Source organism: Protopterus annectens, chromosome 10.part0 (genome assembly GCF_019279795.1).
Source record: "Protopterus annectens isolate FY-2018-M chromosome 10.part0, PAN1.0, whole genome shotgun sequence".
NCBI classification, from domain to species: Eukaryota; Metazoa; Chordata; order Ceratodontiformes; family Protopteridae; genus Protopterus; species Protopterus annectens.
Window position 1 is genome coordinate 1572489506 of NC_056744.1, and position 10798 is coordinate 1572500303.

The 10798-nt window shown below is 39.1% G+C and overlaps 1 protein-coding gene across 1 annotated transcript in view; it reads left to right on the plus strand.

Annotated features, from left to right (window-relative positions):
* The window catches only part of TRIM72 (tripartite motif containing 72), a 329875-nt gene extending 320060 nt beyond the window's left edge, over window positions 1-9815 (plus strand). The window contains exons 11-12 of the mRNA XM_044086926.1: window positions 2592-2710; window positions 8040-9815. Of these exons, the coding sequence (XP_043942861.1) occupies window positions 2592-2710; window positions 8040-8602 (682 nt within the window). The 3' untranslated portion in view covers window positions 8603-9815. The remainder of the gene's footprint in view (window positions 1-2591; window positions 2711-8039) is intronic.
* The last annotated feature ends 983 nt before the right edge of the window (window positions 9816-10798 follow it).

A 10798-nucleotide genomic window follows, 5' to 3' on the forward strand; every position in this document is an offset into this window, starting at 1 on the left:
CAATGGCTACTGTCATCATCTGCATGCTATCACACAGTTGCCATCACGTTTGTGCTATCACACTGACTACTGTCATCACATGCATGTTAGCACACTGACTGCTGTTATCATGTGCATGCTATCACACTGACTACTGTCGTCATGTGTGTGCTATCACACTCACTGTCGTCGTGTGTGTTACACTGATTACTGTCATGTGCGTGCTATCACACTGATTACTGTCATCATGTGTGTGCTATCTCACTGACTACTGTCATAATGTGCATGCAATCTCATGTACTGATGTACTCATATGCCAGGCTGCATGAACACAATAGCTCAGTACATCCTGCCTATACCTAGGATTGAACTTTGGATGTCTCAGAGTGCAACTGTAATGTAGAGTGTACTGTGCTCTTGTGCACTCTATAATGCTTTAAGAGTAAGGCCCCACACACCTAATATGCTACTGTTTGAATAGACACAATGCTCCCTGCCTGCAGAATTGGTTATCCTATAAGTGCCTGATATACCACAGCACTGCAGGGAGGATAGTGATCCAGTGCTGAGTGCCCCATACAAGATTAAAGTTCATTCTTCATGTACCTAATGTACCACTGAACCGTAAAACCTACTCATGGTTGCTGGTGCTGTTCACCCTGTCTGTAGAAGTGGTTTCCTATATGAGTGTGTAATGTGCTGATGTGCTGTAGGGAGTATAGTGTTGCTGTAATGTGAGAGGTATAGTCTGTTAAGACTGGGTCTCCCAAACACCTACTATGCCACTGTAAGGCACAAATAAATCTACTATACATTCTCAGTAGAGCCAGTAAGTCCCTTGAGTATTTGATTTATTCCTGCACTTCATAGCACACAGGGCTCAGTGTACCTTACCTGCTGACCTGGTCATGCCCCCATATGTTTAATATATCAGTGCTCTGCAAGACTTATCATGCTACTGTGTAGTGCATCCTGATTGCAGAACCAGCCATCCCATGAGTACTTAATTTACTAATGTGCTGCAGGGCATGTAGTGCTGTTGTGCTGTGCACCCTTGCTGTAGTACTGCTCATGCCCCTGAGCATCTAATGCACTACTGCACTGCTGACTACTTCACACTCCTGTACTGTGCACCCCAAATGTAGAACTGGTCATGCTTTGCGATATCAAAAGCACTAATGTGCTGTATGGAGCACCATACTGCTGTGTTGTATGACCTGCTAGTGTATACCATGAGCTGTGTTGTCATGTGAGACTGTTGTACTGCTATATTCCCTAAAACTGTTATATATGAATACTTTCAACCCCCAGCACCTTAAGTGCACCTAGTGATTCTGTAGGATGCCCAGTGCAACCCACCTATGCACCCTATTAGTGCTGTATCTCTACACTCCATACTGCTGTTCCATCTAGAGATGGAGAAAAAGTAACATGAGGCGACAACAACACCTTTTTGCCCACCTGCCATGAGATTTTAAGGAGGCCACTGCACTTTAGGTGAGGATGATGCATTTAGCAAGTAGAGGTGATAGAGAACCACTGGATTTTAAACATTTTGTGGCTCAGATGCAGCCCTATGAGCAGACATTGTTCTCCCTAAAGATGGGTGCTGTTAGTGCAAGATTCTGTGTGACTTTTTCCTAACGAACATCTACGGTCATTTCAGGATTCCATGGTAACTAACTCTTTCCTAATAAGCATCTGTGGTTAGTCCAAGATTTTCTACAATGCAAGTGTTTTGTATATATGATGTGGAGAGAGAGAGAGAGAGAGAGAGAGAGAGACAAAGGCATCATCTGTAAGTGGGTTGTACTGGAGTTCTTTAATCCCGGATAAGAGTCAGGAATGCTCTACTTATATGCAGTACAAGAACAAAAAGCAAAAGGATTACTGCTATTTAAAGCCTGAGAGATATATTGTAACTAAAAGCAAGTTATAACCCTAGTAGTATTAAAATCATTCTTGCAGTCTGTTTCAGTAATGTTGTTACATTTTATGTTAATTACTGTAACATTTATCTTAAGTATGCATTGCATGTTACTTACTGTAAGTTTGTTTCTTAAGAGACTACATTGCTACCTAGTGTCTAAGTTATTAGTAAGAAGGGTCCTTGGACCAGCTACCATCCAATCACTATCAAGAAAAAAAGTACTGGGGACAGGTCAAGTCATTCTTGATGAAGGATGCTTGTGGGTCTTTTTGGGCTTACATTTTTCACTGGACTGTATGTCTAGGTACTGCCTTCTTTATGATTGGTTTTCACCTGCTTAATAGTGCAGGTGTAGAGCTTGCTTTGTTTAAGATTATTGAACACTAATAATAATTTTACATTTTTATGAATGTGTGTTATACTAGCTGTAACTGTTAGATGTAAAATGTTTGTATGAAAAACTACAATATAAATGTTCTGATGCACAATTGATAATTTACTAGTCCTGTAGAGTTTGATCAGTGTACTCTGTCAATAGGACATAAAATAAGGCCATACAAAATCCTAAGTTACTGTGGTATCAGAAGTGCTCGAGGGGGCTGACTGTGTTGTATGTTTCATAGCAGTAATTAAGTTTGTTTGTTATTTAAACCTTTTAACATCTGCAATTTATCATACCCAGACTGTCTGAAATCATTGACCAACCCCCAGAAAGACAGCTACCTGGTGTCTCGTTTCCAAAGATCACAGATGACTTCAAAATTGCAGTGTGGAAGAGAATGTTTAGAGGCATCCTGCCACGTAAGTCTAGTGATAAACAAAAGTGGAATTTTAATCCTTTCTTTGCTTAGCTTGCTGTATTTGGTGAGCACTGCTTTACAAAATCTACAATGCTTCAGCAAATGTGCAATAAATTAGCTCTTAATGACTGTTTTATAATTGCAGTGGGTCTTTCTCTTGGTCCTAGAGAAGTGGTTTCTGGGAGATCGATGAGTACAGTTCTATGTCTCCATCAGGCACCAGGCATTATATATATTTCTGTTTGTGTCATGCCATTTCTGCTTACATTTATGAAGCAACTTGGAGATTGCCATGCACCACTATATAGTTTTTGGAGAAGTAATGTATCACTTTTCATAAGGATCATAGTAGGTTACTAGGCAATCAACCCAGATGTCATTTCAAGCCTAGACATTTATTCCCAATGTAATACCATATATAGTCTAGTCAATACCCAGGATTATATTTAGTAATGACTGCCCATGTCCAGGAGGGTTATGGACATTATCCCCATAAGACTGTATGGTGCCCCATCCACTCATCTAGTTTCCTTTTGAACAGTGTCATAGAGGTGATCTGCTTTACATGAATTGGCAGCCTATTCCAAAGATGCAGCAGATGTGCGAGACAATGTCCCTCCATCACATCCTATTTAAGTCGCAGGCCATATTTAGGTCCCTGGAATGGGTAACACTAGTCCCATTTGATTTATGGATGTGCAGCAAATTCATTTAGTTTGGATCAGAGATTGCTGTGTAAGCCAGGCATAAGTTCCTAAGAAGTCTATACGATACTGAGTGTATTGACAGGGGCTTTAGTCAGGTCTCTTGACCTTCTTAGTCAATAACCTCTGAGGTCTCTCCAATTGCTGCAGGTGCCTTGTACGGTACATGCCAAAGGAGCATTATACTCAATTATGGGCCTGATTAGTGACAAGCATAGAGAGGTTATAACCTCTTTTGTTCTAGAGGCAATGCCTTTGCTAATCAGGAGTGCTATGTAGAAAGCCTTCCTTACTACAGTAGACACATGGTGGTCAAAGTTAAGGTTGCAGTATACTTGTGATCACGGATCTTTTACCACTTTGTAGGTACATAGGGCATTGCTGTTAATTTGATAGTGTGAAGGGACACTGTTTTTACCAAAGGGAATGATGATGCATTTCTTTGCATTTAGTTTGAGACCGTGACTAAGACACCAGTCATTGGTCTGTGTAAGACCCTCCTGAAGTATACTACATCATTTGGGGATTCGATAATTGCACCCACCTTTTAGTTGTCTGCAAACTTGGTCAGCTACAGATGCTTAGTTTTGGCCTGAACTTCTGAAAAGTATATACCAAACAGTAGAGTACCAGCACTGACCCTTGTGGCACCCCACTGGTGACAGATCTGCTGGATGATGTGGAGTCACCCACTTTGATAGTGTGTGACCAGCTTGTGAGCCAGTTGGCAACCCATCTTACAACAAAGGGGTTTACATTCAGTTTGCTAAGTTTATTGGTAATGCCTGAATGTGGGATTGTGTCAAAGACCTTTGCCAAGTCAACATATGCTGTATGCACAGATCCGCCCTTGTCAATGGCCCTGGTTACATTTTCAAAGAAATTGACCAGGTTTAACAGGCAGGATCTGCATTTGACTAAGCTGAATTGGGTCGGATCCAGGGTTTGGAAGTCACCTATGTATTTATTTATGAGGTCCATCATGATACATTCCCTGGCTTTACAGATAAGGCTGGTCATACTTATGGGTCTATAATTCCCTTGGTTTGTTTCTAAGCCACCTGTTTGGAGGGGAATAACTGCTGCTGTTCTCTATTCCACAGGAACAAAGCCTGTGGTTAGGCTGTGATTGAATAGGGTACTTAATGGTGATGCTAGTTCATGTTTTAGTTTGTTTAGAAGACAGTCCAGGATGCCATCTGGTACCATAAAGGCTGTGTTTTTTTTGCCTTAGACAAGGCTTTAATGACCTGCTCTTTGGATATGTAGTGGGGGGGAGTTGAGGGCAAGGTTTGTGGTAAGTTTGGAGGGGATAATGGAGTGAAATTTTCACCACATCTGTCTGCTAGCAGGTGTGTGTGAAAATTGCTTTTTTTCAAAACTGTCTCTCTATGTTAAATGTGTTTAACATAGTGAGACAGCTTTAAAATAATTCAGTACATCCTTGGGTCCTACCTTTTAGGCTATGTATGTAGCTGTAAAAGGCCTTATAGTTATCATTGGCTGTGATTCCCAAATTTTTCTCAAAGTTGCCCTTAGAGGATTTGACTTGTTGTCTTATTTGCCTGTTCAGGCTAAGGAGGGTGCTTTTCCATTGTTGGAGCCTCACCTTAGTTTTCTTAAACAGCAACTTTTTACATTTGTGTAAAGTTTATTGATGCTGGATGTCCACCAGGGTGGCTTGTTTTTACTTGGGGTTCTGGCTTTGATTTCCACTGGAACAGCTGAGTTTATACACTTATACAAGTGATTGCACAGGGTTTTAGTGTAAGCTTTGGTATAGTTACCACTTCCAGCTGGGGGTGAGGCTTCAAAGGCATTTATACCATCCCCTAGGAGGGTATAGTTTGCGTTGTTGAAATATTTTAATCTGACTTCACCCTTTGTGAGTTCTGGTGTTAGTGCCAGTTTGAAAGCAACTGATTTGTGGTCAGATCTGACATATGATTGTCCAACAGTTGCGGTGGTGCATCTTCTTGCCATGTTAGTAAGGACCAGATCTAGTACATTTGTTCCACTTGTTGGGGTTAGAGCAATTTGTTCCAGGGTATTTGAGTTAACAAAGTCAAGGAACTTTTGTGCTAGTGAGTTAGGGCTAGAGTAGGTTCCCAATTGATGGTGGGATAATTGAAATCCCCCAAAAACAGAGTGATGGGCAATATTTGTTTTGACTCCAGTTTGGTCATGTAGGCCTCATGCACATCATGATCCATGGAGGGGGATCAATAACAAGCTATGACTTGAATAGGGGTCTTACCCACAGTAATCTGAACTTGGAGTAGCTCCATGGAGTTGTCCAGTCTAACTAGTCAGGAGGTGAATTTATCCCTCATATAGATAGAAACACTGCCTCCTTTTGTTTTCACATGTTCGTTTTGTGGTCTGAAGGTGTGGAAGTCATTGTAGCCTTGCACGGCTGAAGCCTTGAACCAGGTTTCTGTGACTGCACAGACATCTACATCCTCCAATGATAGAAGTGCTTTCAGGGTGTGCAGTTTTTAGTTTAGGCTCCTAGCATTTAGCAGCATTCCCCATATTTTATTATGGTTGGCAATTTTCACATCGACAGTTTTGTTTTTGAGAAATGCCTAAAAAGGTACTATGGAGAAGGCAAGAGCCTTTTTCTCTACAGTTACATATAAATGTCTGGTATCTACAGTTACATATAAATGTGCACTTATTTTGTGGTGTACCCGTTTGCTAGTTATTATTTAATGTTATTTCACATTTATTTGACCATGACTTGCATTATTGTATATTATACAACAACCCCCCATTAATATTCAAAAACTTGCACGCTGATTGGTCAGCGTGCATGTTGTAAATCCGAGTTATAGTAATGGAAAAAGGTCCGGTCGTCCAGACTTTTTCCATTACTATAACTCTTACAGCAACACTGTCTCGCTATGTTAAACGAGTTTAACATAGCGAGACAGCTTTAAAAAAAGCAATGGAGATTCTCCGTTTCTTTTTTTAAAGTTGTCTCGCTATGTTAAACCCATTTAACATAGCGAAACAGTTTGTAAAAAGCAATGGAGATCTTGCTTTCTCTGTTGCTTTTTTTCAAAACTGTCTCTCTGTGTTAAATGGATTTAACATAGCGAGACAGCTTTAAAATAAGCAACGGTGATTTCCGTTGCTTATTTTAAAGCTATCTCACTATGTTAAACCCATTTAACATAGCGAAACAGTTTGTAAAAAGCAACGGAGATCTTGCTTTTTCCATTGCATTTGCCCACAGCTCTGATGTACTGCGTAGGCATACGTATGCTCAGTATATCAGAACTGCCGCAGAATACCTGACAGCTGCGGAAGGGCAGCAAGGAGGCATTATACAATGTCATTATTTAAGAAAAGCAATTATTACATGCAGCTCTGAACCTCTAGTGATTACTACATGCAGTTGTTTGTCCCCAGTGATTAAAACATGCAGCTTTATGCCCTCAATAATTACTGCATGCAGTTGTGTACCCCCAATAATTGCTGCACTCAGCTGTGTGTTTCTACTAATTGTTGCATACAGCTGTGGAGCTCTCAGTAATCTGTTGAGCATCAAGTTATCCTCTCTATCATGAATAATCTATCATGTCATAATATTCAAAGTATACAACTAGGTCTCCACTGTGAATATATTTGTTCTCTTCATCTGTCACTGTGTGCAACTGATAGCCCTCAGTCATAAATGCAAATATCAGTGTGGCCCTTAGAATTCAGTGCAAGCCACTGTGTGACTCATCAAGTCACTACTTTGTACTTTTACGTCTCCACCACCACCCATTAACATGTATAGTTGAATGACCCTTTGTAACTGATGCACACAGTTGCAGTTACTACCCATAGTTGTTGGTTCCAAAGTGATCATTGTATATAGTTGTGAGGCACTGATCAATCATTGTGCGCCAGTGTTTGGCTGCATTGTACAATGCAGACACTAGTGTGGTTCCTCTATGATCACTTTAACAATAATCACCCTTAGCCATTATTTTATTTTGCTATGAAGTTAAAATACACTGGAAAATGTATAGCTCCTTAGTAACCTTGGCAAACGGATCTGTATACTGCCCCCCCCCCCATAGTTGTTGGCTCCAAAATTATCATTTATACAGCTGTGAGGCACTGCACAATCATCGTGCACAAGTGTTTGGCTACAGTATACAACACAGACACTAGTATGGACCCTGTATGATCAGTTTTACATCATAATCACTCTTAGCCATTATTTTACTTAGCTATGAAGTTAAAATATACTGGAATTTGTGGCTGTTTAGTAACCTCTGCAAATAGTTGTGTATACTGCCCCCCCTCCCCCCCCCAGTAACCAGGTGTGTAGAGCTTTCTTATCTTTGATACTTTTATAAATAATGAAACAGTTTTTCATTTTCAAGGACATGAATCTGGAGCATTTCTCCTTGGGATTCCGCTAAAAAATTGGCTTTGTTCCAAGTTGGACTTTCCTAGTAAACAAATGTAAAATAAATAAATAAAATAAATAATCTTGTTGGAAAAAAAGATTGTGTTTTTTCACTACATGTATTGTCATACGGTATATTCTCACATTATTATGGTGTGCATCTGTTTGCATTATTTTGTAAGTCTGACTGTTTTTTTTTCTTTACCAAATTATAGCAAATGAAGACCTAACTCTAAATGTGAACACTGCCCATCAAAATTTACGGATTTCAGAAGATAGCAAGATGGTAGAAAGTGTTAAACAGAAGCAGGGCTATCCAGATGAACCTGACAGATTTGACAAGTGCTACTGTGTCTTAGCCAATCAGAAGTTCAGCAGCGGTGTTCATTACTGGGAGGTTTATGTGGGAGACAAGCCTCGGTGGTCACTTGGTGTTGTCACAGAAACAGCCAACAGAAAAGGTGATATCAGTGCCAGCCCCTCAAATGGCTACTATCTAATTGGATGTAAGGATTATAAGACCTATGATGCTTGGACTGATCCCAAGACAACTATGATAGTGGATCCAAAACCAAAGAAAATTGGTATTTATTTTAGTTACGAGGGTGGACTTTTGTCCTTCTATAATGTAGATGACCCAGACCATATGACAAACTTATGCACCTTTCATGAAACCTTCTCTGGCAATATCATCCCATTCTTTGACCCTTGCTCAAATGATAAGGGCAAAAATAGCCAGCCACTTTACATTTGCCCCCCTGGTCCGCCATCTTCATAATTATGCTTATGACTTTGCCCTTCTAACCCCCTTCCTTTAATTTACATTCAGTATTGAGATAGTTTATTAACACTAGAGTACATTTAAAGAAAAGGCCTCTCATCCTTGTTTCTATGTACCTGGCTTGGATGCTCATATGGCTTCCCCTTTATAACTATTCAGTCCTATAATTTATTGAGTTAGCTGCTGAAGAAGAGTACATTATTTTTCTTGGGGGGGGGGTGATGGCCTAGGATGGAGATAAGATATAGTTACATGTAACAAAAGGTAAAACATAAAGCCTTAAATAATAGTCAGAACATGTACTAATGATGTGCATATGCTCAAAACAGTTTTATACTGATCCTTTTCTATTACATATCCTGAGATTCCCATATATATTCTTAATACATTCATTTCTAACACACACACACACACTGACTCTCTCATTCCTCAGGGGCCACAGTAGTCCATTTTATTAGTGTTTTTAAGGTACTAACCCCCCCCCCCAAAAAAAAGAAACATAAAAAAAAAATCAACTTACTGCACTGTATTAAAGGTCCACTAAAATAAATGTTGTAAAATTCAGCTACAGCACAATGTGAACAGTATAACTGAAATAGTTTTAACAAAAAAGAAAAAAACAATATAGCTTTCCAGAATGCCTTTTATAATTCAGGTCATGACCTTTAAAATAGTGCCAAGTAGTTTTTCACAACAAAGAAAAGTAATTTTATTATGTATTTTTGTCACAGTGAAACAGGAAGAATAGAGTACGTTCTGAGCACATATGCCAACATTACAGGCAAACTGACAAAAAAATGGATGAAGGGACCTTCCCTTTCAAGCAGGATGTCATGAAAGGTTATGCATTACAGTGTGATACAGGATGTAGTGAGAAACAGGGCAGGAGGCAATGCTGAGAGTCTTATGCACCTTGACCGCTTATTGTTAAACCTATAGCTTATTGTTATCAGTCATGATTTCCATTATTTATTTTTGTTTGATTTGTTTTTTAATTTCTAAAATAAATAATGTGGTCTAGAAAACTGATTATTGTGAGTCAGAAATAATGCATGGACATGTCACAGCATTTCATCAATGAAATGCATTGGGTTCTATTTCCAGTTTCATAATGTTACGTAAAACACTTCAATGTAGAATGGCTTAATATTTTGTGATGAATAACTTTTATGTTTTATTGACAAAAATAAAACTGTTTATTACTACCTTATCCTGGAATGAAAGTGATGCATGTGTCTATTTCCTCTGTTAAATACTTTATATTTCAGTGACATTTTCTTTATCAGATTGTTAACATGAAGGAGTCTTTCTCCATAACATCAAAAAAGAAAGGACCATTTAATTCACAGTGAACAAATACATAAAACTAAATAATAAACAGAGTTTGTGGCTCAGTAGACTGCCACAGAGCAAATATCAAGTTCAAAAGCTGATCCGGTTTTATTCTGTTAAGTTCCTTCTCAAGTGCAGCCATGAAAGAGGGCTGCACTAACTTTACTCCTAGGTAGAGAATTCATTGTGCGGGTCAGACTCAGTATTAAAGTGAACATGTCAGCCAATGTAGCTGTGAAATCAAATCATATAGAAAAATGTATAATTTTCAGGCAGGCAGCAAGGATTATGTTCAGTAAGTGACACATTTACTCTCTGAAGATGAAGGTATATACCATCCTTTTGGCATCAGCAGACAGCTTTGATAGTATTAGTGGCAGCATTTTTATAATGCATCAGAGGGTTCCATGATAGCAGCTGTAGCTGGTAAGACAGTGAAGTAATACTCTGGTCAGAAACATGCCCCTTCTCAAGGATATGATGAAGAAATATTAAGATGCAACAGTCTGTTTTCAGTGTCTGTTTTGAACCCAGAGCAAAACTGCTTCAATTTTGGAAAAAAAAGTTTAGAAGACAATATTTAAGATATACTTCACTTTGAGATTTCATGGATCTGTCCAGGAATTTTTTCATTGCAAAGACTGTTAAAAGCACAATTCCACAAACAGAAGAAACACTGTCAGAAGAATAAATAGGTAATGTGCTTCCTATAAATCATGTTCTATTTTATAATCATCTTTTCTGCTATTGAACCCTGCACAAGCCTGTTACTGTGCACTGCCTAGAAACTGCACTAACATGTAAACAGTTTTATGCAGCTTCTGCACAGGAAATTTCTTCTAGTAGCAGTTGGCTTCTTCC